Consider the following 20,526-nt stretch of genomic DNA (forward strand, 5'->3'; position numbering starts at 1 on the left):
ACCCTATGGTTCCATGGAGCCCAGGTTGAGAATAGCTATTCTACACTAACTTACAGGACTGACATCAGTAGTGAAATAAAGATAAATATTATACACTGCTTTATACATGTATCAGTTTGGGATCAATCTATCGTATCAACTGATCACAACTGACATTCCCTCTTTCTCTTGTCTTAGAAAACCCTTTATGGAGCGAATGTGATAATATTTGAAGGGATCATGGCGTTTGCTAACACAGAACTTCTAAAGGTAAGGAAGGGGTCCTAATTAAAATATTTTTACTACGGTTTAGATTGTGGCAAACTGTAACCGATATAAAAGAGTTTGGAAAAAAACAGCAAAATGTATCCAGGTGCAGCATAAAAAAATTGAAAAGTAGGTTGGTCAAAACAAACTTTTTAAAAGTAGTTCTTGATGGGATTTATTAAGGTTGAACTCAAATCAAATCATTTTTTTGAGTTTAAAAATGAGTGGGGAAGGTTTAGAAGCACTTGCCATGTTTTATAATCTGGGGGTATTTTGCTTCACTTCCTCTCCCAGTGATCTCTCGCAGGAAGTGAGGGGAATCTACGAAATAGGTACAAAGCAAAAAACCCAACAAAGTTTGTTACCCTTCCTTGTTCTATTCAAAACGACAGAGCGAAAGACGGCTACAGCGTGGTCATCCAGTTCACAGAGGGTGACTATTACTGTCCTCCTAGAACCTTGTCTCCCTGTGTACCCTTAGGGCACGCTCTGTAAAAGTTATGTCCTTCTGACGTAGCTGATCACGAATTTGAGGTAAAGGGCCAATCACAGCGGCTCTTTACCATGTGATCAGCTGTGTCCAAACACCGCTCATCACATGTAAACAAATGTTGGTTATCGGCATTTACTTTCCTTAGCTCTGTCACGGTGTGAAGAAAAGAAACCCCATAACCAGATATCCTGTGACAACAGGGGACATTTACACTGATCAGTGCAGCCCATCAGTGCCGCCTCATCAGTGCACATTAGTGAAGAAGAAAAATTACTTTTTTGCTAAATTTTATAACAGAAACAAAGAACACGTGTTTTTTTTTTTTGTTTTTTTTTCCAAAATTTCCCGTCTTTTTTAGTTTGTTTAGCAAAGAATAGAAAACCCAGGGGTGATTAAATACCACCAAAAGAAAGCTCTATCCGTCTCAATAAATTATAATATTTTTATATGGGCACAGTGTTGCATGACTGCGCAATTGACATTCAAAGTTTGACTACGCTGAATGCTGAAAATTGTTCTGGACAGGAAGGGGGGTAATAGTGCCCATTAGGCAAGTGGTTAGGACTAAACTGTGGCCTTCCTTTTAATTGTGCACAGTTGTACAGGCTCCGTACTGTGCTGAAAAGGCTTACTCTGATTTCACTGCATGCTGTGAGCTTTTCACAGTGTGCATTAGAAACTGCAGCAAGTCAGATAGAGCCTGTCTGGCAAGAGGACATCCAACATCTAGCTCCAGTCGGACTGTCCCTTGCCTGCCCCTTTCATTCACTGGAATTCAGTTCTTTCAATCATGGAGGTTCATTATCACGTGTGTCGGTCTGCCTATGAACACCCACTCTTCCAGACTGACCTTTACCCATCAGGGTATTTTTGTTGGTTGCATAATGCTAGAGCTGCAAGAGCAAGCCCACTGCTTCCGCCGGGGCTGAGAGGTATGAGAAGGGTACTGAGGCAGGGTGCTCAGATGTTTTCAGGAATCTATGTACAGCATGCTGCCAGCCCATAAGCCATGATCTACCTGCATGGCATAGGAAAGCCCAGAGATTCAGAGATGATGTCAGTGGGACTAAAATAAGGCATGTAGTGAAAACAGGTTTTCGTTTTCTAATTTGTCTGTAAATTTTATTCTCTTCACAGTTGCTGGACATGAAGATTTTTGTGGAGACGGACTCTGATATCCGTCTGGTACGGAGACTGCGGAGAGACATCTCTGAGAGAGGGCGAGAAATTGAGGGTGTCCTTAAACAGTACCATACTTTTGTGAAACCGGCCTTCGACCAGCATATCCAGCCAACCATGCGTCTAGTAGATATTGTGGTACCCAGAGGTAAGAGCTTAGCAGAAGCAGCCAAGATCATATGGTTTTGGGGGAGAGTCAGACATCTGTTATTCATCTAGTATTCAGAAATACATCACATTGGGGGTTATTTACTAAAACTGCATGGTGCAAAATCTGGTGCAGCTTTGCATAGAAACCAATTGGCTTCCAGGTGTAGAAGCTGATTGGGTTCTCTGCACAGCTGCACCAGATTCTGAGTGTTCCAGTTTTAGTAAATCTCCCCCATTGCATCTTCCAGGTAGCGGAAACACGGTGGCCATTGATCTGATTGTACAGCACGTTCACAGCCAGCTGGAAAAGGTGAGTGAAAGTTATGTTACGTTTATGTAAATGTTTATGAGGCTTAAGGGGGTCAGCCCACCCAAAATTTATACTTTAGTTTTTGATGATGGAATGCTAATGATTCATTGGCTATGTTCCAGGCTCCGCCCACCTGCTATAGCTATGATGCAGTTGACTCTCCCTATTGGATTTTTTATTTTGCATTGGGGAGAATTTAGTTGGAGGAATTCCCACAAGATTAAACACACCGATTCAGATTTCTGGACTCTGTGAGGAAGTGAAATAACAGCTTTAAATAGACTAATCCTTTCAAGCAGTACTCCAGGATTTTTTATTTTTATTTTTTTAAATTCTTCTGTATTAAAAAATATAGTGCCAAGTTGTGGTTACCCAGTGCCAGTTTAGTGACGCTATTGGGCATAACAACACTCATTCTGTCTATTTCACATGAGCCCAGCCTTTTGTTTGCATACCCCCTATGGAAAACAGTATCATGCAGGTTGGGCTCACAGTACTTTAGGACTGAGCAGCACTTAAAAGTCAATACCTGGGCACCACTTAGTCCTGGAAGAGTGTCACCACTCTGTGTTGAATCTGTGGTGATGTCACTAAACCGGCAAGAATACTTAAAGAAGAAAGGTAAGTACAGGAGTTAAGTAAAAAAATACAAGGGAGGGAGTGGCTTGTGGATTTAATAGAGAAGTATGGCCAAAATTTTATTTGGCCAAACTTCTCTTCTGGGTCATATGAGTGTACTAGAGCTGCACGATTCCTGAAAAAATTAGAATCACGATTGTTTTTGCTTTGAATAAAGATCACGATTCTCCCACAAACTTTTTTATTTTAAAGACTTACAACCCCTGAACAGTAGGTCATCAAACAAGATGGCAATAAAATAAGTCATAATACTATTTGCTGCATTTAAATTAAAAGAAATGGAATGGAAATGAATGTAATGTGAAATAAAAAAATTACCATTACATTAAAAAAAAATTTGCCTGTCAAACCCCTTTGAAAAGCGTGTGGGTGTGTATATTGTTTTTCAGGGGAGTAGCAGTGTTTTGCAGTCAGAGACTCTGAAAAGGAGAGGTGAGGGACACACATATGCATTTAACATAAAACCACAAAGTACAAAATTCAAAAGAGAGCAGCCAGCATCAAATGTGTTGATTGCAAATACAGAGTATAAATATAAATATGCAGTCTTAGGTTTGGTATTATAAAAAGTCCATATATTCGATGATGAGAAGACAGATGAAAGCCCCGCACCAGCTTCAGTGTGAAGAATGAAGCACGCAACACCCAGTATTTCAAGCAAGTCTCCCTACCAGAGGGGTTGGACCCTCAAATTAAAGAGTTGTCAAAATGGGCATGTAGCGCAACTCTGTCCCAATTATCAATACTGGACATCCGGTGGAACGGTTCACATCAAGATCACAATGGGCTGTATATGTTGAATCCAAACTCACGCCACCATCAACACGATCACACACATTCTGCTCCCAGATCAAAAGAGGCTCAGCAAAGTAAACATGAAAGATCCCATGGTGAAGTATGTTTTTAAAATCACTAGCTATATTAAGAATTGTACTTGCAAAATTTCCAATTTTCCAATTGTACTTGCAAAATAGGATATTCGAAAATGGCCGCGACTTGTAGCCTACTTGCGTCATATGCCAGGTTCCACCCAACGCGTTTAGTCATCAAGTAGACATTGTCAGAGGCGTGACGCATCATCATCCCTTATTTATTTTTATTTTTTTACACTGTCCCTTTTAAAAAAAAAAAAAATGTTGATCATAGTGTATTATTGCTGTCACAAGGAATGTAAACATCCCTTGTGACAGCACTAGTCACGTGTCAGGTATTTTTTTGGGGGGGGGGATCTGGGTTCTAAAAGACCCCAAATCCCTCTTTTGCACTTAAAAGCATTCAAAACGCCAAGTTTGGCTGTTTTCAATACTGACATTTTTTTAAATCTGGCGCCTTTAAGCCTCCAGTAATCCGGAAGTGATGTCATGGCATCACTTCCAGGTTACTAGATCAGAGACCCAATCAAAGCTGATTCCGGCTTTGTTCGGGTCTCTGGCCAGCCCGCGGACGTGTCGGCTGGTTGCTCGGTACTCCCAGTGGGATAGGACGGGAGCCGCAGGAGGCGGGGGGAAACATTCCCTCCTGCTGCTTGTAATAACAGCCAAGCGGCTAATTAGCCGCATCGGTTGCTATTACAAGAGAGAAGACCGTCGGCTCTAAAAAAACGGTACTGATAATGAAGATTCGCTGACATGCTGGATTGAGATCGTGGAGGGTCAAATCGAGATCACAATCTTTTTACGATTAATCGTGCAGCTCATGAGTGTACTTATTTCTGGGTGCACTCCTGTGACCCAGGTTCAGCCAACAGTGGGCTACAGCCTGCTGTTAGCTGACGTCACAATGCCATTCCAGGCTCTTTAAAGGAGAAGTACAGCCAACGCTCGTTTGGCTATACTTCTCCTGTGGGTCAGAGGAGTGCAGTTCGTTCTGCTCTCTGCTGACATTACAGAAGTCAGTCCAGCCACCACGTCATCACGACAATGGAAGTCGGGATCTGCCTCCAGTGAAGTCAGTCCAGCCACCACGTCATCACGACAATGGAAGTCCGGATCTGCCTCCACTGACATCCAGCTCAGCCTCTCAGCGAGCCACTGAGAGCCTGAGCCAGCCGCTCGCCGTCCCCTCCACAACTCAGCGCTCCAGTGAGCGAGGAGGGGGCAGAGCAGAGAGGGGTGACTGACAGTCAACAGCTGTCTGCTCAGGGAGCTGTCAGAACCAAGCGATCAGCGGTGTTCGATCGCTCATCATCGGACTGATGCTGCATCCACCTACGTAAGTAAAAATTAAAAAAAAAAAAAATTCCCATACATCTCTTTTAAAGTTGGGATCCACCCAGATGACCAGCAGCTGGCTAAGCTTAGCCTCTCAGCATGTTGCTGAGAGCCTGAGCCAGCTTTTCCCTTGAAGGGGAAAAGGAACAGCTATTTTAGTTATAAAATATATTTTTAATATAAAAATATATTGGTAATGAAGCAGATGGTCAAAATGAGAACATCAGTTTTTCCACCTCTTCATTTGCAAGATTGCTATCTCCGCCTTTGAAGACCTGTTCAGCTAAACAACTACTGGAAGTGACAAGCCTATGTGAACAACTATTCCGCATTTCAATCAAGATGTGACTTCAAAGAAACTTTAGATAGATAGGTCCCACCCTTTGTAAAACCTATAAGTTTTTAGCCAGTTAGAGCAATTGTTTTGAAACCAACACAGTGTTGTAATGCTCTCCAAACATGTCTTTCTACCTACATGTTTGTAAAATAAATATATTTTTCAATCTGGCTTCAACAGCCAAAATGTTACTGAAACCCATGAGTTTTGGGGTTTCCTCAACACCCTCCACAGCCTAGTACTCCAGCGAGCGCTGGAGGGGCAGAGCAGAGAGCGGTGACTGACAGTCACCGCTCTCTGCTCAGTGTAGACCGAGAACTGAGTGATCAGCAGTCATGTGATTGCTCAGTTCTTGGTCTTAGAGCCGGCAGGAGACAGCTGCAGCATTCAACCAATGCTGCAGCCATAAAGGTGAATATGTAGGTTTGTCTTGATATCCCACACATCTCCCTCAAAATTTCTGGAGTTCCGCTTTAAGGGTTGGTTTACTTGCCTGTAGGTTAGTCTGCCAAAGACGATCAGAGGTGCCTGTGATAATGGTGACCGAGGAGATCACTGCATTGCCAAACCTGAGGGAGCCTCTTACCCCAACTCTGGTCGATTCAGGCGTCTCCATATTGAATGAAGCCTTACATTTTGTACAGAGAAGGAGCCTGATATGCACAGAGAGATTTTTCAACAATCTAGAGAGGAATTTCTAGGAACAGCAATGTTTGTTTTTTAATTTTGAATAGCATGGTGAAGGCTTAGAACCTCACAAGAATTTTAGCGATGTCTGTGACTTCCCCTCATTTGTGTCACCAGGGCAGGAGGCTAGGCAAAATCTCTTTATTAGATAGCAATAAAAACTTGACAGGTTCTCTTTAACTGCAATATTGGGTGATCTCACAGTCTCTGTAGAGCAAGGTGCTGTGTGTTGTTGTTTTGAACCTTTTTATAGGTGAGCTGTGTGTCTGTCCCTGATCTCATCATGTCTGTGTGTCTGTCCCACTGCTGCAGAGGGAGATCAGTGTCAGGTAAGGGGAAACGTGTCTCTGTAGAGCTGGTGCGGCTGTGGCCGGTCACCTCTTCCTGTGGAAAGATTGCTGTTATTCTCAGAATCTCTAGTACTGTATAAATATAGCTCTGTGCTCTTTTCACACCATCAGGCAACTAACAGAAACTGCAAAAAAACATGTCATTTATTATCTCCTTCTTTGCTTCAGTATGGCAAGAGTAATGATCTGTGTAATCATTATAGAGACTTCCTGCCTGTGGAGTGACAGACCGGCACAATGAGACATAATCTGACTGCAATTAGCGCTTACCATCACATGCTAATTAGCGATTGATTAATTCAAAAATCACTATAGAAAAATCACCTTCCACATTCACTGTTCAATTCGAGGTCCTGTCTGAAATACTAACTCCAGCTAAGGCCCCTTTCACACTTGTGTGACTTGTCCTGCGATTTGGGACTGCAAAGTTGAATGACAAGTCGTACTCCATGATTTCCAATCAGTACCGTTCATATCTGTACGACTTCAAGTCACAACGACTTCAAAGTAGTCCCTGCACTACTTTGGGCTGATTTTAATGCGTTTTGGGGTCCATAGGCATTGCTTCAAGTCCAGACAAAATTGCGGTAAAATTGCACGACTTTTAGGTTGCACAATTGTGAAAGGGGCCTTAATGTTATTTCTTTAGTTCTGGATAGAGTTGGGAAGATTTAAAGCTGAACTCCATGCTTAATAAATATTGGCTAAATATGAGAGGTATGTGTATTCTTCCTTAAATCTTGGTTTGCTTTGTGTATTCCTATTTAGCTGTACAGAAACTTCTGCCCTTTGCCTCTGTGTAATAAAGACCGGTCACTGCTGCTCTCTCTCCTTGTGCAGAGTGACTGGTCTTGTCTCCGCCCCCTCTCCAGTAGTTGTAGTTTTCTGCAGGTGTAGAAAGATAATCCACACACCGGTAGTTGCTCGTAAAAAATCTTCATCTTTATTCAGGAACCAAAGAACACAACTGCTGATAAGATCAGTTGACGTGTTTCAGCCTATAAGGCCTTAGTCATAACTACATTTAGACACAAAACTTTGAAATATATAGTGACTCTACATATCACAGACTCCACTCATTCATTGTCCTAATTGATTGCAGGCAATTAGCAAAAATTAGAATCAATTGTAGTGTATACTAAGGAGACCCATGTATGTGCCACTTAATATCCACAAACTACACAATGATAATATACATAGATAAAAATGTTTAAAAAAAAAAAAAGGTATAAAGAGACCAAGAGGGAGGAGAGACACTGGAGAGAGACAGTTTAATGTATGTGCAGATCTAGATCCCATCTCAGGTTTAACCCCTGGGGTGATCTGGAATTAAGTATAAAAATCCACCATGCCTCTCTTCCTAGTAACCTTCTCTCCCTATCATATACAAGCAAAATTCATCACAGAAAATCATCAAAAAAATTCTATAGAACTTTAGTAGCGCAAGGATGCTAAAACCTTCCTATCATAAAGTGCATAGAGTGCTAAATATCATATAATTAGCATAAAACTGATAAATGTGAAGAGGGTCTTGTTCGTGCTGATATTGGGATCACCACAAGATGTCACCACCCCCAGTGCAGGGAATATGGCCAAAATGCACACTCACCTGAAAACCATGCCTAACCACTCTCATGGAATAGGCTGAGAACGCATAGATAAATCAAACAGCTTCCTCCCGGTAATACTGGCCGCTGCACAACCTCCTCCTCTCACATATATTATATGGGTGATAAAACAAAAGGCACTTCCATAGCGTGATACCGTTTTGACATAAATTTATTTCACAAAACAATCCACATCACACTCACTTGTTAAAAGGTCATTTAGAGCAAAAAAGTACACTGGTTCAGGATCTGGTAGCGCTGAGAGTGCTGTCCGCGGTCCCGCTAGGCACACCGAACGCCAGAGACTCCTTCCCAATCAACATATAGTTCCTAGGCACACCGAATGCCAGAGACTCCTTCCCTATCAACATATAGTTCCTAGTGGACGCCTAGTCCACTAGGAACTATATGTTGATGGGGAAGGAGTCTCTGGTGTTCGGTGTGCCTAGCGAGTGACTGGTCTTGCCTCAGCCCTCCTCCTGTCATTTTCTGCAGGTAGAGTGTAGTGGGTGGGACCTGCTGGGCCCCTCCCACAGATTTCCTTTCTCTTTGTGCTGGATTACTGGTCTTGTCTCCGCCCCTTCCTGTCATTTTCTGCAGGCAGGTTGTAGTGGGTGGGGTTTGCTTGGCCCCTCCCACAGCTCTGCTCTCTCTCCTTGTGCAGAGTGACTGGTCTTGCCTCCGCCCTCCTCCTGTCGTTTTCTGCAGGTAGAGTGTAGTGGGTGGGACCTGCTGGGCCCCTCCCGCAGCTTTGCTTTCTCTCTTTGTGCTGGACTACTGGTCTTGCCTCCGCCCCTTCCTGTCGTTTTCTGCAGGCAGGGTGTAGTGGGTGGGACCTGCTGGGCCCCTCCTACAGTTCTGCTCTCTCTCCTTGTGCAGAGTGACTGGTCTTGTCTCCACCCCCTCCTGTAGTTTTCTGCAGGCAGAGTGTAGTGGGTGGGACCTGCTGAGCCCCCCGATAGCTTAGCTTTCTCTTTGTGTAGGGTGACTGGTCTTGTCTCCACCCCCTCCTGTAGTTTTCTGCAGTCTGTATTGGGTGGGACCTGCTGGGCTCCTCCCACAGCTCTGCTTTCTCTCTTTGTGCTGGGTGACTGGTCTGGCCTCTGCCCCCTCTTTTAGTTTTCTGTAGACAGCATGTAGTGGATGAGACCTGCTGGGCCCCTCCCACAGCGCTGATCAATGTACAGGAAATGTAGGATGTCACGGCCACTTTTACAAGGCATGCAAAGGCATTTGGTACTTACAAAGCAGGTTTATATCATTTGTGGCTATTAAGGAATATATTTTTAACAATTCTGTTTGGCTAGCCTGCAGCTTTAAGTTTCTGTCAGGAGTTTAAATCTAGCTGTGACTCTAGTTGGGGGATATTTATTATCTTCCTGTTTGGGTGACACTAGGAAAGGGAGGATTGTCCCTGGAGCAACACGGACAGCAATTAAAAACATTGTCAGAAGTGCTAACCTGTCCCCGCTCACACTACAACTGTGATTTGTCTATGTGAAGAGATTTTCACTTAAAACTGAACTTTACCCATAATAGTTTGATAACAGTTAATGTTCTTTAACAAAAGAACATGCATTCCACATTAATAAATATGCTACCAAAATTAGTGTATGCTGTTAATTGCCTATAGCATTGCTCCTGTGTTTTTTTGGGGTTTTTTTTTTTTTTTTTGCTTGAGGCTACCATTTTGTTGAAGCCCAGAACTGTCACTTCCTTATAGGAAACTCTCCCACTCTCCTTGGTCTTAAAAAATATATGTCACTTTCTGCAGTTAAAATGTGTTCATTTTTAGCCTTGATTATATATATTAGCTCAACCAGAGGGGAATGCTGACAGGAGCTTTACAGTGTTAGAGTTCATATATTTAAAGGAGAGAGAATATTTGGGAGATAAGTCACTATCCCTGTAAGTTTAACTCTGAGATTGTCCTGTCACCTCTCCTGTTTTTCTTTTCTCCCTCCCTAACCTGTGTTTCCTCCACATAGACTGTGTCATTCCTGTTGCTTTCTTCCCCCTTCAGCAACAGTAAATCTTAAAGCTGTCAGGAGATCGGCCTCTAGTGGCTATGATTTTAGGCACAGTGCCGAGAATAGAAAGCAACTGAGCATGTGCAGAGCAGGGAAAGACTGTGCCTTACTGGATTTTACACAGTATAGCCACCTATTTTTATTACAGGACTTAATTTTCTGACTAAAGTTCCACTTCTATAGGCTGAAATAGTTTTACCTTCACGCATAAAATGTATATCCAGGCCCCCCCCCCCCTAAAAAGTCTCCCCTGATACTTACTTGAGCTGAACTCGTTCTAGCGATGTGCACAAGAGGAGCGGCTCTCACGGGTCTCTCTCTCGTTATCAGCTGAGACCCAGCCTTTGGCTCCCACTGCTGGGGGGGGGGGGGGGGGTTAGGGCCGATTCCTACCATCTGTGTCTATGGACACAGCCAGCGCGGCAGCAAGCCTGCATTAGTGCCCCAATGGGAAGCAGCTTCCTATGGGGGCACTCACTGGAAAGGAGGAGTTAGGAAGGTTGGGCAGGGACCCAAAAAAATGGGGCATCGGGGCTGCTTTGTGAAAAACCATTATTAGGCCTGCCTCATGCACACTGGACGTTATACAAACACCAGTAGCGTTAGCTGTAGCTGTAGAATTAGTTTTTCAGCGTTTTTGCAGTAGCATTTTTCAGCTTTTTTTTAGTTTATTATTTTTTTTTTAGCAAAACTATACTCACAAAAGCTTATGGCTCAAAAACCCTGACAGTGTTTTTCAGCTTTTATCAGAGTTAGAGCGTTTGTACAGCTAAAAAACTCCTCTTAAAACCCCCTAGTTGTGTTTTTTTTTCCAGCCAGAAAACACCCCTGCCAAAAACTGCTGATAACAGCCTATGTGTGTATGGAGACATAGGAGAACATGTTGGGGAGTTTACTGGCTGCAGAAAAAAACTTCTGACGGCAAAAACAGCCGCTGTAAAATTGTCCATGAAGTCATGTGTCGCAAGTTGCAGGACAAGTCGCACAAGTGTAAATGGGGCCTAAGGCCTCACGCACACTGGACGTTATAAAAACGTGAGGCAGCATTGGCTGTAGAAAGCTGTAGAATGAGTTTGGGAGCATTTTTGCAGTAGCTTGTTTCAGAATAACATGCTGGGGAGTTTATTGGCTGCAGAAAAAAAGGTCTGAAGCTAAAAACAGAAGCTGTAAAAACAGCCAGTGTGCATGAGGCCTTAGAATTACTTTATCTTCCTGTCTTCAGTGAAGACACAGACGGCAATAAAAACTAGACAGAGACTTTAACCCTCCCCCGTTCTATCTGTAGCATTGCCCCCTTAAGGACTGCTGGATTTTCACACTTTCGGGTCCCCCTGGGTTACCGTTAGCAACTTTGACTTTCACAGTCTATCACTTTACTTCTTGGCTGAGTCAATAACTAGTCCAGGGGTATGTAGTTGTTTTGTGTTTTATTTATAAGTTAGGGATGGGAGAAGGGAATAGTAGGATACTCCAGATAACTATACACAAGACTTTGGAGGACATCTATCTCTTGCTACAACCAGGCTGTTGATCCACCTTGCCACTTAGGTGAATTTAGGGTTAAGTCTCTCTCCAGATGACTTGATGAACTAAAGTTATCTTCAGGACACTCTCCTAGTATTCTCTTTCTTGACCACTGGCACCCGTCCACTGACTATCCTACTCCGGGGTGGCCCCCTCAGGTCAGGCCCCTTGACACGATCCCCTGTACTCACAATACTGTTTTTCTAGGGTCTCCAGTGTCTCCCCACTAAGTCAGCTTTCCTGGACCTCTGGGTTCAGCTCCGTTCCTCTGGCCCTCAGGACGACCTCCTGATGCCACGTGCCACTGCTACAGAGGAGGAGGCAGCCGTCACCCTCCCTCTGGGACTCCGCTCTCCAGCCAAAGACCCCGCAGCACATGTGCTCCTGGCTTTTATACAGTATCCCAGAACGCACTGGGACAGCCTGTCTCTGACAATCACCAGGACTGTATCAAAACCTGTGTATCCATTGGTCAGGTTTCCTCCCACTGTCCAACATGCCTTCTTATTGGACCAGAGTGAAACACTCTCTAGACTGAATGAATCACATACTGAGCACACTGAGCAGACCTCAGTAACAGATCCTGCTCTCTGCTAGAAAGAAAGCAATATAGATTTACCTGCTGCTCCTCTGATAGGCAGACAGAGCCAAAAACTATACTGGCACCTACCTAGGAGGGTGCTACATATCTAAAGCAAAATAAAATGTTTTAGCTGGAGTAAGAATTTAAAAAGACAGATAAGCAGTTGTATTTGTTGAGCTGCTGAGCCCACGTTGAGGTTACAGGAATCTGACACTCCCAGAAGTGTCGAAAGTCACAGTGTTCAGGAGTTTCTCAACAAAGATTGCATATATTTTGGGCACATAAAAGATGATGGTGCAGGACTCCTTATCAACGACGGTCACAGGAAACTAAAAAATATATCACTGACAATATAAGTGACTTTTTCCGACTCCATTTTTTCCTAATGCAATTTTTTGCTCTGACCCACCAATGGTCAGGCTTCAGCTAGGAGGGTGTCAGGCCCCGGCTAGGAGGGTGTCAGGCCCCGGCTAGGAGGGTGTCAGGCCCCGGCTAGGAGGGTGTCAGGCCCCGGCTAGGAGGGTGTCAGGCCCCGGCTAGGAGGGTGTCAGGCCCCAGCTAGGAGGATGTCAGACCCCACCTAGGAGGGCGTCAGACCCCGGCTAGGAGGGTGTCAGACCCCGGCTAGGAGGGTGTCTGGCTCCGTCTAGGAGGATGTTAGGCTCTGCCTAGGAGGGTGTCAGGCCCCGGCTAGGAGGGTGTCAGGCCCCGGCTAGGAGGGTGTCAGGCTCCGACTAGGAGGGTGTCAGGCTCCGACTAGGAGGGTGTCAGGTCCCGGCTAGGAGGGTGTCAGGCCCCGGCTAGGAGGATGTCAGACCCCACCTAGGAGGGTGTCAGACCCCGGCTAGGAGGGTGTCAGACCCCGGCTAGGAGGGTGTCTGGCTCCGTCTAGGAGGATGTTAGGCTCTGCCTAGGAGGGTGTCAGGCCCCGGCTAGGAGGGTGTCAGGCCCCGGCTAGGAGGGTGTCAGGCTCCGACTAGGAGGGTGTCAGGCTCCGACTAGGAGGGTGTCAGGTCCCGGCTAGGAGGGTGTCAGGTCCCGGCTAGGAGGGTGTCAGGCCCCAGCTAGGAGGGTGTCAGGCCCCAGGTAAGAGAGTGTCAGGCCCCAGATAGAAGGGTATCAGGCTCAGTCTGTACATATTACAGGAAGGGTGATCGTGCCGTAGAAGTGCTTCTGTTGAGCTGTAGCGTTTCTTTAGCTCTCTCTCACGCTAGACACGGCTCTCATCTTCTCAGATCAGTCTGGTTAAAGGTGTCTGTGTGCGTATAGGGGGAAGGGGGGGGGGGCAGATATTTTCCACTGTGGGTCAGGCAGAGATGAAGGCAGGAAATTGCCCCCTCCTTCCTCTCACAGCTCTCTCTCCCTCCCCCGCACGCCATACAGGAAACCCTCATCTGTGTCACCTACGCTCGGACACTGCATCTTCACCACTATTTTAAGAACAGACTTTCGTTTATGATCAGTTCAACTAAACCAAAAAAATAGAGAACTAATAACACAAATATAACTATACACAAATATGTATATAAAAATTGTCACATGTAAAATTCTATATTTGACACTGAACAGAACTGGGCTGCGGCTTGCCTGGGGTGTCAGGAAAATATTGGTCTCTGGTGACTCTGCGTAGATAACAAATGACATGACTGTATTCCCGGCCCAAATTCACCTGCATTTAATTTATATGTTTCTGACACAATTCCATGAAGGCCAAGATGTCCCACAAAGTGACAGTTACGGAGCTTGGGGAGATTACCTAGGGGTGCGGGGAGATTACCTAGGGGTGCGGGGAGATTACCTAGGGGTGCGGTTGCAGCAACTGTGTTTTCTTCAAGTCCAGGTATGCATCAAACACGGGGGAAAAAAATAACACCAATGGGCCCTTTAAAAAAAAAAAAAAAAAAACAACCATGGGAATAAAAGGTGATTGCTGTACAGCCCCCCCCGTGCCCCCACCCCCAGCAGTGTTTCCCAACACCCAGAGCTGTCACATTTTGCTGGACAGCTTGGCCTGCTTTTAAATGTAAAAAAAATAAAAACAGCGGAACATAAAAATGAGGATTTAATGTAAATAAATGATTCATAAAATGCTAAATAAAAATTTTAAGGGTAACTCCACTTTTATGGAAACAAAAAGAGCAAAAAAAAGTCATATTGTAATTGAATGTTATTAAAAATTACCTTTCCTTTTCAATCTTCAGCTCTGTCATTTTCTGTAAAATCCAATATGGCGACCTGGTGGTGTTCTGTACACAAAATGTATACAGAACGTCCCCCCAGAAACATAATTTCCTCCTTGTGTGATTGGCTCACTGATTTTCCCAGAAGTCTGCACTAAGATACAAGTCAGGTATTGGGCATCTCCAGCAACAAAAATGTAATTTTTACTGACATAGTCCCAAAGGTAAATCACGTCTACAGGGATGCAGACCCTGCCACTTTCCTCATTAGAGCCCTGCAGGTGCAGCAGCTGTTAATTATAAAATCACTCCCATTCACATTCAGTTTTCACATAGACACAGAGAAACAAACAGCTATTTCTTCAGAATAACAAAAGGTAAGAATCTGCAACGTTTATTAAAATCCTTGCAATGTACACAGACCACCCAGAGGGGAATGTTTTTTTTCCCCCCTCAAAAAAAGTGGAGTTGCTCTTTAAAGCTGAACTCCAGGCAGAAGAAACAAGTTAATGCAGCTGTTTTTTTTATTATTTTATAATGCAATTGACAATAAGCATCATTTGTTCAATAAAAGAAGATAATAATAATGTACTTTTGTTGTTCTGTGTTTATTAAATGTAACAAGAAGTGTAATTACCTAAAGTTTGCTTAGTTTTAGCTCCTTGGAATCCATGTACAGCAGAGCCCAGGCTAGGAGATGGAGAAACAGCACAAGGAGCCAGTTAGCTGTGCTGCGTGTGCTAACAAGGAACTGATAGTATTAGAGAACAGAGTGACAGACTGTTACTAGAAACATCAGGTTTCCTGTGATAACAGACAAGGCTGTTGTGTGGCACAGCTGTGTAAATCTCAGGACTGCATGGACAGACATACAAATCCAGTGGCAGTAAAAATATCTCCAATTTAGGTATTTTATCTGTGTATTTAGCGGATTGCCTGGAGTTCAGCTTAAGTAAACCTGTGCAGTTAAAAATTAGATTGTGATATCAGATAAAAGGTAAAGAAGGAAGGAAGCAATACGCAGTGCAATGATTGCTTGAAGTGATACTAAAGCATTTTTCACTTGGATGGTTCTAGTAGGGCTTATGTGCTCTTGCTCTGCTTTTTAAAAAATGTCTCCTCTCTTCTTGCTCTGACGACTGTGCCCCGGCCAGGCTGGCTGGCTTCAGGTATGTCGGTGCCCGCTAGGACCACTACATGCCCAATGATGTTTAGAACTACAATGTGCAGCTATTCCTGAGAGGGACACCGAGACAACACCATGCTGATAAGGGAGCCGCTGTCAGTGGAGGAGGAGAATAAACATCAAAATTGCAGCGCTCATAAATGATGATAAAATTAGGCCAAGGTAGTGATTGACCGATATAGTTTTTTCATTGCCGATACCGATATTTTGGTCATCGCATATCGGCCGATATTGGCCAAATTTTTGTACATTAAAAAAATGTTTCTCTTACGTCCTCCGACAGTCGCCGCCTCCTCTAAGTCATCACTGTTGGGTATTGTCCACCTATCCGTAGGAATAGCTAGGCATATATATAGTCAAAAGACAAAAGGTATTAGCATATACACACCCACGGGGGCTGTCCCATCCGGTCAATACCCCCCCCCTGCATCACCACTCCCAACTCAGTTTTAGTTTGCCTAGCTCAGGAATAGTCAGGCTACCTTGTGCTGGGGCTTCAGTCTCAGCCTTCCTAAATCTTTTATTTGATTTTCTTTTTAAATGTCAGTTTTTTTCTCTCACTTTACTAGCTGTTTATTTTGTCAGCTTTAGTGTTAGTTTATTCTTCGGATGAAGATGGAGACCATTGAGCAGGCTTATGCCTTGAAGGAACGGGTTCCGCCCTTCCCTGTTAAGGCGCACTCTACCAGGTCTTTGAGTACTTCCTGGGCCTGTTGGCATCGGGCCTCGGTGGCCCAGGTGTGCATGGCGGCGACTTGGTCGTCAGTGCACACCTTTTCCAAGTTCTACAAAGTAGACGTTCTGGCATCAGCTGATGCTTCTTTTGGCCGCAAAGTTCTCAGTGCGGCTGTGCCATGATGGACCCTTGCATTTTGTCTCTGGGTCCCTGGCTGTTGACATTTGCTTTCCTGGGCTGTTGCTCCTGTTGAGCATTGTTTTTTTCTGTTGCCCAGTTGGTTCTTACGGTGCATGTAAGATTCCTTTCTCTGATGTGGGTACTGCGTTGCCTTTTCTACGGTTGCGTCTCCCACCCCTCATGTCTATACTGCTTTGGGACATACCAACAGTGATGACTTAGAGGAGGCGGCGACTGTCGGAGGACGTAAGAGAAAACTGAATTTTTGTAAAATCTTACCTGTAAAATTCCTTTCTCTGAGTCCTCCGACAGTCGCCGCCCCCGCCCCTCTTTTGGGGTTCTTATTACCTACTGCTATACTACCAAAACTGAGTTGGGAGTGGTGATGCAGGGGGGGTATTGACCGGATGGGACAGCCCCCGTGGGTGTGTATATGCTAATGCCTTTTGTCTTTTGACTAAGTCTATATGCCTAGCTATTCCTACGGATAGGTGGACAATACCCAACAGTGATGACTTAGAGGAGGCGGCGACTGTCGGAGGACTCAGAGAAAGGAATTTTACAGGTAAGATTTTACAAAAATTCAGTTTTTTGTTTTTTTTACTTGACAGGTACTCTTGTGGAGGGGTCTGGGGGTCTAAAAGACCCCAAACCCCTCCTCTGCACTTAAAAGCATTCAAAACGCCAAGTTTGGCTGTTTTGAATGCTGTCATTTCTTTAAATCTGGCGCTGAATACCTGGAAGTGATGTCATGACATCACTTCCGGGTTTTTGCATGGAGACCCGATCAGAGCCGAATGCAGCTTTCATCGGGTCTTCGGCAGCCGTGCAGGCTGGTTGCCCAGGTCTCCCGGTGGAAGGCGACGGGGGGGGGGGAGGGGGCTGGGGTGGCCGTCCCCTCCCGCTCCTTGTAATGACAGCCAAGAGGCTTCTCAGCCGCATCGGTTGCTATTACAAAACAGCCGACCCTCGACTATGGACACCGGTACCAGGGTGGTGCCTCTAGCTGCAGGCATCACTCCGGTAAAGCACTTTCCCGAAATATCAGTAATATCGGCCACCTTGATGGCTGATTCTGATATATCGGGGAAAGTGTATATCGGCTCTCGATATATCGGCTTTGCCCATAACCAGTCGATCACTAGTCCAAGGTTATGGCATCAAAAAGTCCATATAACATCATCAGTCTTTGGCACAAATAGTCCTCATTACAAATTTCACATAAAAAAAACGACCAGGAATCATAATAAGTACCTGTATAACCTGTCTCGATGAAAGGAGAAAAAGGTATATCACAGTTCATAAGGATTCCTTCCAAAGCTCGATTCGTGGGAATAATCGTGAAAAATAGATAATAAATATGTCATGGTGTAGTAGGTTCAATATTCCATTGCAACACAGACAGGGGAGGTGCACCTGTGATGGAAAACATAGACCTGTAGTGCTCAGCTCCTTCACCCCGCATGCAATGCAAACTCACCAGATATTATAAGGTGAACCGCCTATTGCACTCCAATGGTGTCTCCACCCATAGGTTCACAGTAGAAAGGCAGGTAATCACATATCTACATCACATCCACAGATTAGGTGAAATTATCAATCCCATTCATATAGCCAGGATAATTTCACACTTATTCCTCTCCAAGAGTCCACAGGTCAGTGCTTGGTTAAAAAAAATATCATTTATTTTAGTGACATAACATATACAACAATAAAACAAAATGTAGCCACTCACATCTGAAACACCTATACGAGCGGCAACATGACGTTACGTGAGGAGCAGCTCCGCCCAACGCGTTTCCAGCCAATGCTCTTCTTCAGGGGCTTCAGGAGGAGAGCCATGACTTTGGCTCTGTGTCCCTTTTACTCTGCCTGTATGTGTGGCGCTGGGAATGTCTGCTGGTAAGGTTGTAGTGCTAAACAGGAAGCACACAAAATTGAGGCTCCATAGGTCTCGGCAGGCTCGGTGGGGGGGGGGGGCTCTATCATACTAGAAGAGAGGATTTTAAAAAGAATAGTAATAGCATGTAAGTCTTATTATAGGCATCTCGTAAAAAAAAAAAAAAAATAGCTTTCAAGTATAACTAAAGGCAAAACTTTATTTTCAGTTTTTGTTAGGGTGCAGATGGATCAGAACACCTGTCAGTTTTTCGTTGCTATCTGTGCCCCCGTAAGTGAGATTCACCCTATTTGTCCTGTCCTGAAAGTGAGAGTAAAAGAAGATCCCAAATTTTTGGTTGCTCCTAGAAAAGTAAAAGAGGGGAAATCTTCCAACTGGGACACTAGTTCTGGTGATCTGGGGAGTCCCTAAGGAATTCCCTTAAAGTGTTACTAAACCCAGGAGCCTGCATTCACTATATCTGGCCTCCCACAGAGTAAATATAAACTGCTAAACACCTTTTCTTATCAGCGGTATATAGCAGGCTTGTGACTTGTATCAGTGTCTGGTTAAAGCTTGTAGGAGGAATTCCATTCTCCCCTGACTGTCCTGTGAGGCTCCAGGACCCCTGACCCTCTGTCTGGACAATGCTAATTGGCCCTGTGCTGATCACATGCACTCTACCAAGGAAAAAAAGCAATACATATCAAGCTGAGCATGTGCAGAGTGCCCCCCCATCCCCCAATGCTCCGTTCTATCAGGAGATGGATTGGGGACAGTGAAAAAAAGGGGAGGATCGGAGAAGACAGAATAAAACAGCCTTTTTACACAGGATTAAACCCTTAGGTTCCACAGTTAGTATAGCAAGCATGCTTTACAGCAGGGGTCTTCAAACTATGGCCCTCCAGTTGTTTAGGAACTACAATTCCCATCATGCCTAGTCATATCTGTGAATGTCAGAGTTTTACAAAGTCTCATGGGATGTGTAGTTCCTCAACAGCTGGAGGGCTGTAGTTTGAGGATCCCTGCTTTACAGCATATACAGGCTGATTTTACTGTTGTGGGTTAAGTAACACTTTAATTTTAAGGGATTTCCTTTCACTTCCTGTTTGGCTATGGGACAGGAAGTGAAGGGAATCCTCTCCAATGGGACACAGATGCCAAAAAAATAAACTGTCATGGGTTATAACCCTCCCTTGCTCTATCCAAAATGGAAAAAAAAAAGTTTTGCCTCTACTTTAATATCAACACTTACAAGAATCAAAGCCCATGCTGGAAGAATAGCTTTCATATCACTGTAAAACATAGAGCAGAGATGGGCACAGTAACCTTACTAATCAGTTATTCCCTCAGTAATGGAATCTGATTGTTATTGGCAGCAGCCATGAGACCCCCTTCTCTTTTCAGAGACAAGTCATGAGCTGTGAGGTTGTGTGGGTTGGCAGAACTGCAGCCATCTTGTCTACCCCTCTCACTATTCCCTCCTCTCCTTTATTTTTCCATGTGTGGTCGGTACTCATCCCATCTCTTCCTGTGTGTGTTCTGGTCAGAGGAAACTCCGCTGGGACATGTGAGAACGGCGTTCAGCCTGCGTGTGTCTTCATTCCCATTAACACTTTTTCTGTGTGTGCGCCCTGCAGTGATTGGCTCATCCTTGAGCAAGCTACCCTTCACAGCACTAACCTGGAAGTGTCCTTCTTTGCAAGCTGACCTGTTCACGGCAAGCTGTGTGTGAGATTTGCAACGCTGGGGGGGTCAAATGACGAGGTCTTCCAGCAAGCTGGGAAAGGGATGTGACCTGGAATTTGGTTTTCCATGTATAATGGGTACAAGCCCTTTTATCACCTATGTGAGATCACATCAGAAGCAACTGTCCCTAAAAACCTTCTCTCCATCCTCAGGGTGAAGGATGACTTGAGCCATGTGGCATTCACTGCACAGGAAAGAATCATTTCATTTTCCAGCATGGTGGACAATCTCGAATGATCTCATTGGTTTGGTTGCATCTCTCACTGTGATTAAGCTACATTGCAATATCTTTTAGATCTACCAGAACTATGTAATGTGAAGGCTTACCTCG

At 44.5% G+C, this 20,526-nt stretch overlaps 1 protein-coding gene across 5 annotated transcripts in view; it reads left to right on the forward strand.

Moving 5' to 3' along the window:
- Window positions 1-20,526, forward strand: part of UCKL1 (uridine-cytidine kinase 1 like 1) — a 61,444-nt gene that overhangs the window by 22,708 nt on the left and 18,210 nt on the right. For 4 of the 5 annotated variants that reach the window (XM_082271536.1, XM_082271537.1, XM_082271534.1 and 1 more), the window contains exons 5-8: window positions 178-249; window positions 1,877-2,066; window positions 2,317-2,378; window positions 19,997-20,016. In XM_082271536.1, the coding sequence (XP_082127662.1) occupies window positions 178-249; window positions 1,877-2,066; window positions 2,317-2,378; window positions 19,997-20,016 (344 nt within the window). Of the gene's footprint in view, window positions 1-177; window positions 250-1,876; window positions 2,067-2,316; window positions 2,379-6,563; window positions 6,581-19,996; window positions 20,017-20,526 lie in introns of all 5 variants that reach the window. The other variant, XM_082271535.1, reaches the window with a different exon arrangement.

Source organism: Pelophylax lessonae (genome assembly GCF_965119305.1).
Source record: "Pelophylax lessonae genome assembly, chromosome: 11".
In the NCBI taxonomy this organism is placed as follows: Eukaryota; Metazoa; Chordata; class Amphibia; order Anura; family Ranidae; genus Pelophylax; species Pelophylax lessonae.